We start from the raw sequence: 16,075 nt of genomic DNA, 5'->3' as shown, positions 1-16,075 counted from the left end.
ACTTAGCCCCTCCCCTCTGACATCTGTGTGTGATCTAGTACACTCCTGCACTTACCCCCTCCTCTGACATCTGTGTGTGATCTAGTACACTCCTGCACTTAGCCCCTGCCCTCTGACATCTGTGTGTGATCTAGTACACTCCTGCACTTACCCCCTCCTCTGACATCTGTGTGTGATCTAGTACACTCCTGCACTTACCCCCTCCTCTGACATCTGTGTGTGATCTAGTACACTCCTGCACTTAGCCCCGCCCCTCTGACATCTGTGTGTGATCTGCAAGGGACTGCAAGTCCAGTGATATGGTCACAGGGAACAGTCAGCAGAGAAAAGCAGTGATAACTTAAACTCTAAACTTCAATTTCACTCTGTACAACAGAATTCAATTAGAGACCAAAGGAAGAAAGGCACAGCTAGTATTGATTTTCTAACATTACCAGATTTCATCTTACAAGACATAAAATTATAGAAGACAAACTATTCTTAAAATATTGTACAATGACATTGTACAATGTCAAAACTGTAGGACATTTTTGAGGACTTTACATAAATGAATCATAAAAGAAGCTCAGTATATCAATGGGAACTTGCTATCAGAGACAGTATGTCCTAAGACAGTTCACTGAGAAAAATAGGAAGTCTTTCCACAGTACCTTCCTCTGCTCCCGTGCTACTTTCCTCAAATTGATGCGCTGTCCTTCACTTTCATACTTTTCAGTAAAGGAATCAAGAATTTCATAAAGATCTTCTGCTTGGGCAGGCCGTGGAACATCTCCAAATAAAATGTCATAAGCTCGAATGTCCTGACAGTAAAATCTAGTAAGCACAAAATTAGGAACATTTCTATAACATATACAGATGTACTTTGGAGGTAAATATAGCACATTCACATACATGTGTAACCACTCTTATGAAATACATCAGATACCACAAGACTTACCTCATGTCTATTCTTAGATTCATCCCGTTCTCTTTCTAAATCAATGAACATAAATATTGATATGTACTTTTCTTCATACAAAAAGCATGTCAATACACACACAGACACATTTATATAGAAATACATAAACATACAAAGCATACATATTTTCGTAAGTGTTATCTTTATTTTTTATTTATTTATTTATTTATTTTTTTTATTTTTTATTTTTTGGTTTTTCGAGACAGGGTTTCTCTGTGTAGCTTTGCACCTTTCCTGGAGCTCACTTGGTAGCCCAGGCTGGCCTCGAACTCACATAGATCCGCCTGCCTCTGCCTCCCGAGTGCTGGGATTAAAGGTGTGCGCCACCACCGCCCGGCTTATTTTTTTTTTTTTTTTTTACAAAATAATTACTATATATGGCTATGTGATTTAAAATGTTTATCAAAATTAAAATTTGTCTTTCAAGTTTGAAAGACTTGCAGTTCTTTAAGGGACTATTTGTTGTAGATTACCTAAGATTTAGCTGAGCTTTAGGGAGAAGACTGCCAAACACCTAAAATTATGAGTTTCTAAAAGCATTTCATAACCATAAATGGACGGACACATCACTCTTGCTTCTATAGGATGAAGACTTTTGCAAACCTTAATTTTCTTCATTCAGACTAGTTCTGTTATATGCAAGATAGCAGCATAATATTATACTCTTGGGAAAACTGGTGTAAACATTCATTCCTTCAATGGAATGTCTGTCCTAATGGTAGGGCCCTGTGGGTCACCAAGACATTGGCTCCCTTGGGCTAGTGATTCTGATATCTGTTGGTCTGATTTCTAAGACCCACTTGAGAAAAAAAAAAAAAAAAAAAAAAACACATTATCCAGACACAAGATTAAAAAAGCTCTGAAATAGCAACAAATGTTTTAAAGATCAAATTGGGTTTTGAATCAAAATTGGTATCTATTTTATATGGAAGAATACAAATCCAGTGTGGTGACAGGAAATCTTCCACTGTGAGGCACTTCTAATTAACCCACAGATTATTTGCTGTGCTCACTACAATGCACGATAATGTCATATTGTCACCTAGTTGAATACTGTCTGGTCATCAACTTATGGTTGTGCTTATTATAATGCTAAGCAAAAATAATTTACAATTAATACATGTCATGATTATAATCTTATTTAGCAAAAGAAGATTAAGGAGGAAGAGGGGGTAGTTGAAAGTATTAGTAAGAAAATTGTAACATGTTTTATTTTTTCTAAGTTTTATTTTCACAAGTATATACTACTTTTTAACTTATTTTATTATATTTTATGTCTTTTGTCTGTGTGTATCTATGTGCACCACATGATTACCTGGTGCTCTAAAGGTAAGAAGAAGGAGTTTTATCCCTTGGAACTGGAATTACGGTTGGTGGTTATGAACCATCATGTGGGTGCTGGGAACAAACCTAGGTCCTCTGTAAGAGCAACAGGTGCGATTAACTGCTGTGACATCTCCCCAGTTCCAAGCAATACCAATTTCATCTTAAAAGTTTTAAATATAGACCTTGCTGCATTTAAATGATTATATGTGTACTTGTAAACTCCTAAATGATGACAAATTTTGAAGTATTATCTTCTTATCACACATTTTAAAAAATCTATCAAAGTCACACTGCATGAACTTACTTCCGATTAGTTTCTTTCCTTTCAATCAAACAGCTTCCTTCCAGGGAAATGCCAGCAAAGAGGCCCCTGGATTTGCAGTAAGTGAAGACAGCTGCAGAGCTCCTCAGGGACACGTTTCCTTCCAGGTTCCTACAAAAGATGGCAGAACCAGAATGACTGCTCATCACTTGGCCACAAGGCCTGCCTTCCTAGGCCATGGTTTTCTTTGGCTAAGCTAGAGTTTTAATGTGGCTTGAAGAGAAGGCAGCCATGGGAGAACATATCGCATGGAACTGCCGTAGAAGGGCTGGGGGCCTGGTGGGAATGCACTGGAGAGAGAGTTGAGAGCTAGCCCTCTCAACCAGAGGTACACATCCCAAGAGTGCTGAGAGTATGGATTCTTCTTACATAGAACATTTTCAGATGGTTTACTGTTTAATTTACATAAATAAGTAGCATTTCTAATTCTCTAGCATGATTACTAACCCAAGAATAGTTTCGTTAACAGGGGAGGAAAATAAAATTACACTGTTATAAACACTCCTCAAAAGATCCAACCTTTTCACATTCTAATTATTTAATTTGAGAAAAACCTTTTTTAAAAAATTCTAGAACACTGATGCCCTTTATCAGTTAATAAAATTTGACTACACTTAGCTTCATCAAAACTAGTCTAAATTTTATGTCAATTCAATGTGCATGTGAAAAACTTTAATTTTTTTCTCATGTGTTCTGGGCTCAGAGTTTACTCTACTCACTGTTTTCTTTTTCTTCTTTTTATAATTTCGTGTTTAAGAGACCTTTAATCATCTGGCAATTGTAGAAATTACATTTGTTCATTTTAATTCACATTTCTTCATAATACAAAAACCTTTTTAAGTCTTTATAGTTTGGTATGTGTTTACTCACCTGCCAAGGGGCCCAACTGCTACAGTAAAATTCCCTCCAAGTGTCAGGTTTCCGCCCTTTGCAAAGGCTTCTACTGCTCTGTCATAATTCAGAATTATCACCAAATCCGATACCTGAAATGTAGAAACCCACTCATTTATAAACAGCCATACTGCCTGATGTAGTGGTGTATATCTTTAATCCTTGCACTTGGAAGGAATAGGCCAGTCTATCTCTGTGTGTTCAAGGCCATCCTGGTCTACATATCAAATTCCAGGCTGCTAGCAAGTCTACTGTCTCAACAAACAAACAAGAGTACCCCCCACCAATAAAACAGCCACACCTAAATATTGCATAAAATACATGTTGATTTAAATTCAGCTATACCATATATAATGCAAACTTTCAATGTAGATAGCTAGATATGGGCGAGATACCATTATTTTGAATAGATAAGGCCAGCAGCCAGCCTTACACTGATAATTATCTCAAATATTTGTGCGCCATTCAGCCCTTTTATGCCTCCTGACAACAGGTAATGCAGCTGGTACATCATCAGCTGTACTACCTGCAAACTGTCACATTGATAACCAGAAAAGATCAAATAGGTGAGGACAAAATGTGCTCTGATCTCAAAATAAACTTCTACAAAATATAGTCTCATAGAATGTAGAGCTGGGACGTCACGTCAGGCTTCATCTTGAGATGACTTCTATCCTAACTCCGTGAGAGGCTGTACACTTACCACTGGAACACTGCACATTGAGTTTTTGAATGGTGTTAGCTGGCTTCCATTTGTAATGTCTAAGGCAGTGACTTATTATTTTCTAAATAATAATAAAAACTAGAATAAGATTTAAGTGACTGGTTAGGCCAATACAACATAAAGTTTGTTTTTCAAATTCATAAAGGCCATAGGAAGTCCAAAGTTAGACAGGAGAAAGAGTAGCACCTATCATGTGAGAGGCATCACTGGAGACCACAGTGCTGACCCCCACTTTCCCTCCCCCTTAGGGGAGGCATATTGATTTGTTACCCTGAAGTCTTAGCACAGAACCCACCTCGCTCAACTGTCATGAGGATCAGATACACACATCATCTGTATCTGTAAAATTGAAGACATAATTACAGGTGCTAAAAATTGGGCTCAAAATGGAGACTATTTGGGTATGAACTCCACTAATTCTCAAACATTGTGTGATCTTGGGGAAATGATGTTGATAGATGCTCAAGCCATTCTCCACTGTCTGAGGAAAAGGAATTATTTGTAAGGCCTATATAGCCACATAATAGTGAAACACAAAGGTCAAGCAGATCCTAAAAGATGCCTTAATTTGGATAGTTCTTTATATTTTTTAAATGTTTTCTAATTAATGTTTCATTTCATATACAGAAAAATCTTGTCATCAAAAACATCCATGATATAAGCAGGTTCTTGATATATGCAGAAAAATCTTCTCAACTCTTGCCAACTGTTAGGTCCAAAATTCCCCACCCCACCCCCAAATAAGGGGAACATTGTACTAAACAGGAGGACTTTGGCCAAGTAAACAGAATGACTATAGCCTAAAGGTGGGGTTTCTGTTTACCAGAAAAGCAGATTTCCTAGAGCCTACAACCCTCCTGGAACTTCCCTTAACATTCCACCAAAGGTCAACTACCTTTGGCAAAGGCACCTAGTCAATCCAGACAGCCTTTATCAGTTTAGGTCCTTACTCTGCTGACTGTCATATAAAAGCTGCTTGATTTTCCACATCTCTCTGACCCCCTACCATACCCCCAGATATGGTCTTGGCATTTTAATCCCAATAACTCTTTCTGCCCATGGAGGGGTCTAGTTTGGTAGTTTTTCTGCACCATCACTTATACCAGCTACTCTTCTTATTTGACATATACACAACTTCTGAGGATTACAGTGTTAAATGACCAGATGATCTAGCATTTCTTTATTGTTTGTTTGCTTACTACAGTGTCTCACTAGGCAGCCAATGCTGGCCTTGAATTTACAGTCTTCCTGCCTTGGTCTCCTGAATGCTGGGATTACAGGCCTGTTCCACTACATCCAATAGCATTCCTTGTGCAAATGTAAGCACTTCCTGCAGTGATTATATAATCATGTATCACAGGCACCTGGAGATAACAAAACAACCTTGCATTGTTTGGTCCATTCACACTAAAAAAAAAAAAAAATGTAAATTTCTCTCCAGTAATGCTACACTAGTTGCTGTGTACTGCTTAGTAAGCTCTGTGGAGAAAGGTTTCCCCAACAGAAGTGTTGCAGCTCTGAGAGAAAGGTATCCCAGCAGTCTGGAGACAAGAAATATCACAAAATCACACCGTGCAACAAACCTCACACAAGAGATTTATTGGGAAAGACACAAGAGAAAAAAGCAGCAGGGAACTGAGCAGGAAACAGGCTTATATAGTTTCTTGGGGGAAGAATTTTCCAGAGTGGAGATTTCCAGAATGGAGATGGAGGATTTCAAGTCCTTATTTTGGGGCAAGCTGAGGAATTGGTGAATTTTCAAGGTGAGGGATTGGTGAGTTTTGGTGGCTTTTCAAACACTGAAGTAAATGTGGACTTTTTACCCTACACTTACAACAGCTCAGAATAGTTAAGTAAGGCAAAGAGGCTCTGAGAGGCCACTTAGGAACAAGGTCATTCTTCTAATTTTCCATCTGCTCCGTATTTGGTTTCTTTAAAGTAAGATGATGTTGTGTTCTTTTTGTGATGCCACTGGTGAAACAGTCAATAACCTGTTTCTATATTTCTATAGCTGAAAATGAAAAGCAGAAAAGTCTTCCTGATGAAGGCTGGGCAGTGAAGCAACCCTGAGACACTATAAGACAGCACTGAGAATCTGATATAAGTCGGAATGTTTTGTATAAAAATTTAATTTAAAAAGTGCAAGTTTTTCAATTAAATAAATTGTTAAACCTAAGAGCTAAAAAAAAAAAAAAAAAAAAAGATAGTCCCAACAGTAAAATTTGAGGGAAATATTCTGAGATGTCCTTTCTCTGAGCTGCTATGGAGAAATCACTTGGGATCTGTGTCACTTCCTGTGGTTGCTAAGGAGTTCTTTCCATAATCTCAAGTCTTGACAGTTGGCAGCTAACAATCAGTCCCACCTCTGAGCACTGATAAGAAGCCTGGGGTATCCCCCTTTTGGCTACTGTGGATGTTGAAACATTCCTTCCTGCAGGAAGCTCCTTAAGCAGAAGGTAAACAACTCAAAATAGCTTCAGGAAGTCCCTGAAACTGACTAGATTCATTAGGCTCCTCCCTGACAGAGTAAGTAATAAAAGCTTAAAGTGCATCTCAGATGGAAAGAGGCTTGGCATCAAAGAAGATGCTTGGAGGAGAAGAGCTGCTTTGAGGGCTAAAGTTATGTTTTAAGTTTTAATTACTGTACATAAGAGATCTATAAATAAAAAAAAATGCCTCTAACCTATAAACCCCACTTGCCCAAAAACAGATAACTTCCTGGAATGCTGGGAGTTGTTCATGTAAGAACATGAACCATTCTATCACTTTACTGCACAGGATGTGCTTGATCACATGTAGGCAGGAGGTACACAGACAGGAAGAGAAAGGTGGGAGGTACATAGCCTTGCGGGTTTTGCCTTTATAAGCCTCTGCTTAATGTAATTTGGGGCCATTCTCTGGGAATTTCAGGTATGGACCTGGCCAGTGTCTACCTTCCTGGCCAGTATTTAATAAAGCCTGCTTCAAATTTGGCTCAAAAAATTGTGGTAGTGGTCATATTCTCAACTGGTGGGATTAATACTGCAAAGAAGACACTGAGATCAGCTTCCTAGAAAAAGCTAAAATCAGCAGAGCTGTCTTAAAGAAGTTTAGACCAACTGAGGCACTTGGAAAGGGAACCCTCCAACCTGTTGAGCTGTCTACAGGCTGCATTGTGCTCCAGGTTTGCAGCTTTGTGAGCTGGCATCCATGCTGGGGTGGACTTCGGTGATACAGCTGTCTTTGAGTCATTTCTACTCCTGTAATAACCCCTTACCCATATTACTGTAAGTAACCCCAATAAAACTTCATTGGTTCACCAAGTTGGACATTGGTGGTATCTGTACTTTGGTCTGTTGTGGGTTCCCTATCTGGAGTGAGTAGACGTGTATTTCATCTTCCCAGGAAAAGTTGTCACACAATACTCCATATTCATACTTCACATAAGCCAGGCTATCTTTTCTCTCCATTCTCCCTCACCCCCAACCCCTGCTCCCTTGGCTCTGTCTGGAAGTTATGTAACTTCCCTGTTTGTCTTGTTATTACAGGGATTCATATATCTCTCATACCTAATTCTGAGGCATGGCTCCTCTCACCACACAAATCAGATATAGGGATTATTTCATACCTTCCAGTCCCCACTCAGAAGCTCTGTTTGAGGGTTTGAAGACTCAACTCTCATCTCTGACAATAAAGGCTCAGTAATATTCCCTCTGTAAGAGGCTGAGTTGCTTGGTGCCCCCTCACCTACCAAATTCTAGTGATAAAAATTCAGTAGTCCACTGTGAGCTCTATCAGATTATTCTAAGATAGGCTAAAAGCAGTGTCATTTTCAGTGCTTTGCACTTTGCTGTAATTTTCCTATAAATATAATGTTGAATGTATTTAACACAATTCATGGCGTTATTATCTTCTTACACTACTGACTTTCAAAGCTGTACTTCTTAGAACAGTCAGAATGTCCATTAGGAAAACAGTGGGCGGGGATGTTGTCATCTTTAAATAAATGTATGAATAAATGAGCTGTTTTTTTTGTTTGTTTTTGTTTTTTTTCCCCCTGATCTTTCCATGGGCATTTCCAAGACGGCTTCTTCTGAGATTAGGTATTTTCCCTTCTTGAGAGTCTTTTGCCCTATGCCTGTGGTCTGCCTTTGTTACTGCCCTATCTAGATAATCTTATCGTTTCAATTATAAAGACACATCAAACTAAGGAAAAAGAACAACCTGATGACACTACTCCTAAATTCCTTTAGATGTCTGGTTTCATGGTTTTCTATTTAATGTTTTAACAGGTACTGTAAGTTTTAAAAGGGCCAAAGGAAAAAAATATATTAGAGGTTTGACTGGCAAAGGAGCCACTATCTCCAAGCCTCATAGAATCATTATATTATCCTGAAACTTGAAGTCTTTGTAAATGGTAGAATACTTACTAAGGTTTCAGGTTGTCTGTCCCCATCTGCAGACAAACACAAACTGGTTATGGATATGTATGTAACTGGGTTCAGTCTTATAAAGAAATAAATGTCTTTTGGGTATGGATAATACTGACAAATTGTCATATGCTCTTTTAGCTCACCGAAAAGCTGGTTCTGGAGATAGGAATTGGCTCACCCACTTCAGACCCAAGCATGTTTGTCTCAAAATTTCCTCCAAAGACTTTGTTCTGGATCAGGTTGGCCCCTTGACTCTTTGACAGGGAGAACAGAACAGCCCAAGAAAAAGGTATTGTGTACTCGAGAACAGCTAAGAGATAAACTATTTGTAGATTGAGGTTACTATAATTTATCTCAAGGCATAAAGGTGCCTATGATAATGGGATGCTCATACATGGAAAGGATAAAAGGAACTCTCTTCTAAAATCTTTCAAAAATAACTTCAGCATCACAGTCAGCTAAATTCTCTTGGATGCTATAAAATTAATTTATCCTACATGCTGTATAAATCATAAAAATCATCTTATATTTTTGCTAAGGTTTACTTGGAAACTTAAAAGGCCTAATGGTTTATCAGTATGAACACAGGCAATATTAATTTATTACATTATTCTTGTAATAAATAAATCTATAATGATTGAATCTTCTTTTATTAAAACGATATTGTGCAATGTCTTCTGAGCTGAACAACTGCCTGCTTAAAATAATCACAGCTAGGCTTTTTTAAATGTTCATATTGCTTCAGGAAAGGAGAAGATAGACGTCACTGGACCCTCACATTAGTATCCAGTCACTCCTCCCAACCAATTGTATGCAATTAGGCTCTAATTGCATAAGGCCCCAGGGTGTTCCAGAGGTAATAAGGAATACAGGTTAGGAAAGCTAAGAATAAGGGGCAGTGTTGGGGAGGATGTCCACCTATGCAGCTAGCGGGAAGCTGTTATGCCTACTAAGTGCAGCCCTAATGGAAACTGATACCTATCACTTAACACCCCACCCCCAGGGAAAATTTTTTATAACAAATGAAAAATTTGTGTGTTATTGTTATGTAGCCTAGTATTTAGATTTTTTTTTATTGTTTAATCAAGGGGATTTTTATGTAAAGGTTAAGATGGCTGGATGTTTTCAGGACTTAGAAGAAAAATATGATTTGTCATCTAAATCTACAATTACAGATGTTTAGCTCACTGAGTAATTTTATCTCATTCAGTCTTTTTACAAATAATGTTCACTCATTCAAGGTCACTGATATCTCTAAAGTTCTTAGTGAGATGTAAACTTTCTTTCTCAGGATCAGTGAGACAACATCAAAAAAAATTACAAAAGATATACATTTGAGGCTGTATCTCTGAAAATAGAATAAATTATATTAAAGATGGGGACACATCCATAAAAGCTTGAAGCCAAGTGACAGAAGGTCTGAATATTATTACATAGGGATTCTGGACAAGCAATGGAGAAGCAAATAACTTATCTTTTACACTCAGCATCTCCCAAACTCACATATGAAGATACTGTACTTATCCTTGTACCTAAGTACAAGGTTAATCCTGCTAGTTGATTGGTATAGAGTCTGCATCCCAGTTCAACTGGCCATGCCTTTTACCCTGGACTTCAATTCTCCTCCTAACAAAGCTGATCACAAGAAGGACTTCCCCACTCACAGCAAGAGGAATCAGGCTTTCCATTTCCCAGCATAGAATTCCTGGGGAACCTTTAATTATTTTGTTGTCTATATTTTAGGGCCTCTGTTTCAAAATTATTTTAAAAGAAGCACGAAAAATACTAAAGGTGGTATGCTGTGGGATGTTCTGTATGTCCTGTGGGAGCCCTTCTTGGGTTCTTTGTGGCGTTACCCAGCAGGTCCGCATAGAGGATGATTAGGACCATGGGCCTGAGTGCAGGTGTCTTAGATGGTCTGCACTTGGCTGTGCTGGGGGATGGTCTGTATGTCAAGTTGTTCTGATTGATCAATAAATAAAACCTGATCGGCTGTGGCTAGGCAGGAAGGATAGGCGGGACTAACAGAGAGGAGAAATAAAAGGACAAGAAGGCAGAAGGACTGACTGCAGCAGCCGCCATGACCAGCAGCATGTGAAGTCACCGGGAAGCCACCAGCCACGTGGCAAGGTATAGATTTATGGAAATGGACTAATTTAAGCTATAAGCACAGTTAGCAAGAAGCCTGCCACGGCCATACAGTCTGTAAGCAATATAAGTCTCTGTGTTTACTTGGTTGGGTCTAAGCAGCTGTGGGACTGGCGGGTGACAGAGATTTGTCCTGACTGTGGGCATGGCAGGAAAACTCAAGCAACAGTGGTACTTAACATGAAATAAGTAACTAGATAATAATTCAAACCACATTTAAAAATTAATAATTATCTTTCCTGCATATTAATAAAATAAATTCCAAAACTAATTTTATACCACCATGAATATAAGCTTTATGATCCAAACTTCATAAATGGTAAAAAATTTTCAAGAAAAAATTATAGCTTATATCATTCCAAGAGCTTTTTATGCATACATCAGTCTTTTTGATCATCAATATGAGCTCAAGGGAAGGCCGTTTCATCCCTATGTTGTAGATGAAGAAAACAGCATCCATAAAGGAAAAGTGGCCTTCAACATCACACAGCAAGAGGGTACTCTAGCCAGAATGTGAGCCAGCACCGCCCTCCCCCATAGAGTAGTCCAACCACTAACTCATGTTGCTTTTGAAAATATACAGTAAAGTATTTTAATAAAATGTTTGTTTAATATCTTTATGTTTCATTACATTTTTTCAAGGCCATTAAAATGGAAAAAAATCCCCAATTTCCAAAGTATGATCTTGGAACTCTCCTTTTTGGTCTTAGTCTTTTGAAAATTTAAGCTACTTGGTTATTACTTAATTTCTCAATATGTTCAAAACAAATGGCACTTGACCTGATGCTCAGAGAAGGCTCATATGGAATTGGAGTGGTAAGAGGGCATAGGGTCTACAGAAAGGTTAAGAGACTGTAAAAAAGCATTGGGAGTTGTGGAAAGAGAAGGGAATTGTTGAAATGAGCGGACAGAGCTAAAGGAAGAGGGCTGGGGACACTGGACTAGAAGTCTAGGTAGCATATCTACAGAAAGGAAACTGAAGGCACCGAAGGCCAGAGTTGCTGGGAATACCACTTCCAAGGTTCCAAAGTGGATTCTACTGTACACAACGGAGATGAAATATTGAGGATCATTACTGAAATGCTTTGTGTTGTCTTGAAATTAGACAACAGTTAATATATAAGGCTGAGAGAAGAGACAAGGAGAGGAGAGAGAGAAGGAAACAATTCTCACAGGTATAAGAAAGCAAAGCAAGAACACTAAGAAGCCTTAGTTCTATCATGCCAGTTTGGGGTAACTTTAGGGACTGTGGCAATGGCATAGGCAGTCCACTTACCTCTATTCCTATTTCGAATCCTCCACCAAGCCCAGCTATCCCAATGGCTGAAGGTGCAGACCATTCTGATAAAAACAAAAAAAACCAATGTAACCTATAAAATGTCTTTCATATGAAGAAAATAATATTTTTTTCAAAAAACTCATGTATCTTATACTTTAAAATATTTTAAAAGTTAAAGGTTTTTTTAAAGACATTAAATATTAATCAAGAGTGTCATACTCACAAATTCATGTGACTCATGCTCTCCCTAATAGCTCATATAAACTATCTTATTATCCACTTATCATATACAATATCTGATAATTTCATCTATCTATCTATCTATCTATCTATCTATCTATCTATCTATCTATCTATCTATCTATCTATCTATCTTGGTTTTCCAAGGCAAGGTTTCTCTGTGTAGCTTTGTGCCTTTCCTAGAACTTACTCTGTAGCCCAGGCTGGCCTCGAACTCACAGAGATACACCTGCCTCTGCCTCCTGAGTGCTGGGATTAAAGGTGTGCGCCACCATTGTCCAGCTAACTATCAATATTTTTAAAACTTAACTGCTTAGGTTTGGGCTGATAGACCCCAGATTCATGGCACTACCCTCTCAGGTGGGCGCCCCAGAAACACGGATTCCAGACCACTTGATGCAATCAGCAAGAGGCTTTATTTGATCATTTGCACAAATGGGGCCTCTGCACTTCTCAGTGAGAGGAGCCCCGAACAATAATTGCAGGCATATTTTAAAGGCAAAACCCACAAAATTAGCATAGCATTTGGGGCAATACATAATTGGCTAGTTTAAAGATCAGCACTGGGGAGGGGGAGTACAGCTATGGGGACTTTCCATGGGGGTTGCTTTTCTTCTTAGAATAGCCACGGGATGTTCTGCTAGACCCAGATAATGTCACAAGATTATTCTGCTGAGGCTACAGGATATCCCAAAAATATTTCTTCTGAGACTAACAGTTTGGGGGCCTGGGACTGGTATTCATTCCTCCTTCTAATGTTCTGCTAAGGCTAAGGGTTTGGGGGCGTGGGACTGGTACTCGTTCCTCTTTCTCATGTTTAACTCTTTCAGGGCCACAATTGTATCACAGACATAATAGATCAAGATTCAAGAGTCTGTTTCAATCACTAACAGAGATGGGTAACATAATTCTAATTTGTTGCCATCACAAATTGTTTTGGCTCTTCTGTACAAAAGAAGTTCACTTTATAATTGTAAACTAAGCACAATAATTCTATTTGGAATTTTAGGATTGATGTGTACTTACTTTTTCTGCATAGAAACAAATCTAGAAAAACTATTTTTAGCTTGGTATTGAGAGTCTTTATCTATAAATGATACTTCTATGCTAACCTTCCTTTGCTAGACAAGTGTTACTGATGAATTCATCTAGAATTAAGGAATTAACCTGCCAGTCTTGAAAGAAGTTTTTTTTTTTTTTAAATTATATATATATATAATTTTATAATACCATTCAGTTCTATATATCAGCCATGGGTTCTCCTATTCTCCCCCCTCCCCTCCTTCCCCTTACCCCCAGCCTACCCCCCATTCCCACCTCCTCCAGGACAAGTCCTCCCCCGAGGACTGTGATCAACCTGGTAGACTCAGTCCAGGCAGGTCCAGTCCCTTCCTCCCAGACTGAGCCAAGTATCCCTGCATAAGCTCCAGGTTTCAAACAGCCAACTCATGCAATGAGCACAGGACTTGGTCCCACTGCCTAGTTGCCTCCCAAACTGATCAAGCCAATCAACTGTCTCACCTGTCCAGCTGGGGGCCCCTCAGCCTTTGGTTCATAGTTCATGTGTTTCCATTCATTTGGCTATTTTTTTTCAATAATTGAGTAAAACTGAAATTTATTATAAGCCACAGTCGTCCTAGGGATCTCCATGCTATATATATATAGCCTCTATGGTTCTATGGGCTGTGGTCTGATTGTTCTTTATTTTATATCTAGAATCCACCTATGAGAAAGTACATACCATGACTGTCTTTCTGGGTTTGGGTTACCTCACTCAGGATGATTTTTTCTAGTTCCATCCATTTGCCTGCAAATTTCATGCTTTCATTGTTTTTCTCTGCTGAGTAGTACTCCATTGTGTATATGTACCACATTTTTTCCATCCATTCTTCCATTGATGGGCATCTAGTTGTTTCCAGGTTCTGCCTATTACAAATAGTGCTGCTATGAACATAGCTGAGCATGTATCTTTATGGTATGAATCAGCATTCCTTGGGTATATGCCCAAGAGTGGGATGGCTGGGTCTTGATGTAGTTCGATTCTTAATTTTCTGAGAAACTGCCATACTGATTTCCACAGTGGTTGTACAAGTTTACATTCCCACCAACAGTGGAGGAGTGTTCCCTTTGCTCCACATCCTCTCCAACATTGGTTGTCATTGGTGTTTTTGATCGTAGCCATTCTAACAGGTGTAAGGTGGTATCTCAGAGTCGTTTTGATTTGCATTTCTCTGATGATTAAGGATGTTGAGCATTTCTTTAAATGTCTTTCAGCCATTTGTAGTTCTTGTTTTGTGAATTCTCTGTTTAGCTCTTTTGCCCATTTTTTAAGTGGACTGTTCAGTACTTTGATGTCTAGTTTCTTGAGTTCTTTATATATTGTGGAGATCAATCCTCTGTCAGATGTGGGGTTGGTGAAGATCTTTTCCCATTCTGTTGGCTGTCTTTTTGTCTTATTGACTGTGTCTTTTGCCCTGCAAAAGCTTCTCAGTTTCAAGAGGTCCCATTTATTAATTGTTGTGCTCAGGGTCTGTGCTGTTGGTGTTTTATTTAGGAAATGGTCTCCGGTGCCAATGTGTTCAAGAGTGTTTCCTATTTTCTTTTCTATTAAGTTTATTGTAACTGGATTTATGTTTAGGTCTTTGATCCACTTGGACTTGAGTTTTGTGCATGGTGACAGATATGGATCTATTTGTAATTTTTACATATTGACATCCAGTTATGCCAGCACCATTTGTTGAAGATACATTCTTTTTTTCCATTGTATAGTTTTGGCTCCTTTGTCAAAAACCAGGTGTTCATATGTGCATGGATTAATGTCAGGGTGTTCAATTCGATTCCATTGATCTGTATGTCGGTTTTTATACCAGTACCAAGCTGTTTTTATTACTATAGCTCTATAGTAGAGTTTGAGGTCAGGGATGGTGATGCCTCCAAGGGTTACTTTATTGTATAGGATTCTTTTAGCTATCCTGGGTCTTTTGTTTTTCCATATAAAGTTGAGTATTTTTCTTTCCAAGTCTGTGAAGAATTGTGTTGGTATTTTGATGGGGATTGCATTGAATCTGTAGATTACTTTTGGTAAGATTGCCATTTTTACTATGTTAATCCTACCTATCCATGAGCATGGGAGATCCTTCCATTTTCTGATATCTTCTTCAATTTCTTTCTTTAGAGATTTAAAGTTCTTATCAAAAAGGTCCTTCACTTGTTTAGTGTTATCCCAAGGTATTTTATATTATTTGTGGCTATTGTAAAGGGTGATGTTTCTCTGACTTCTTTCTCAGCCCTTTTATCATTTGTGTATAGGAGGGCTACTGATTTTTTTTGAGTTGATCTTGTATCCTACCACTTTACTGAAGGAGTTTATCAGCTGTAAAAGTTCCCTGGTAGAGTTTTTGGGGTCACTTATGTATACTATCATATCATCTGCAAATAGTGAAAGTTTGACTTCTTCCTTGCCAATTTGTATCCCTTTGATCTCCTTTTGTTGTCTTATTGCTCTAGCTAGAACTTCTAGTACTATATTGAATAAAAATGGGGAGAGTGGACAGCCTTGTCTTGTTCCTGAATTTAGTGGTATTGCTTTGAGTTTCTCTCCATTTAATTTGATGTTTGTTGTTGGCTTGCTATAAATTGCTTTTATTATGTTTAGAAATGTTCCTTGTATTCCTGATCTTTCTAAGACCTTTATCATGAAGGGGTGTTGGATTTTGTCAACGGCTTTTTCAGCATCTAAGGAGATGATCATGTGGTTTTTTTCTTTCAGTTTGTT

At 38.4% G+C, this 16,075-nt stretch overlaps 1 protein-coding gene across 3 annotated transcripts in view; it reads right to left on the bottom strand.

Moving 5' to 3' along the window:
* The window catches only part of Sh3yl1 (SH3 and SYLF domain containing 1), a 55,073-nt gene that overhangs the window by 14,850 nt on the left and 24,148 nt on the right, over positions 1 to 16,075 (bottom strand). For all 3 annotated transcript variants that reach the window (XM_042267607.2, XM_042267606.2, XM_076559233.1), the window contains exons 4-7: positions 12,058 to 12,122; positions 3,477 to 3,589; positions 2,589 to 2,717; positions 651 to 813 (exon numbers count right to left, since the gene is read on the bottom strand). In XM_042267607.2, the coding sequence (XP_042123541.1) occupies positions 651 to 813; positions 2,589 to 2,717; positions 3,477 to 3,589; positions 12,058 to 12,122 (470 nt within the window). The remainder of the gene's footprint in view (positions 1 to 650; positions 814 to 2,588; positions 2,718 to 3,476; positions 3,590 to 12,057; positions 12,123 to 16,075) is intronic.

The sequence above is a fragment of the Peromyscus maniculatus genome, chromosome 22 (genome assembly GCF_049852395.1).
Source record: "Peromyscus maniculatus bairdii isolate BWxNUB_F1_BW_parent chromosome 22, HU_Pman_BW_mat_3.1, whole genome shotgun sequence".
Lineage (NCBI taxonomy): Eukaryota > Metazoa > Chordata > Mammalia > Rodentia > Cricetidae > Peromyscus > Peromyscus maniculatus.
Note: the sequence above shows the minus strand (reverse complement) of the source record. Positions and strands in the feature narration are given on the sequence as shown.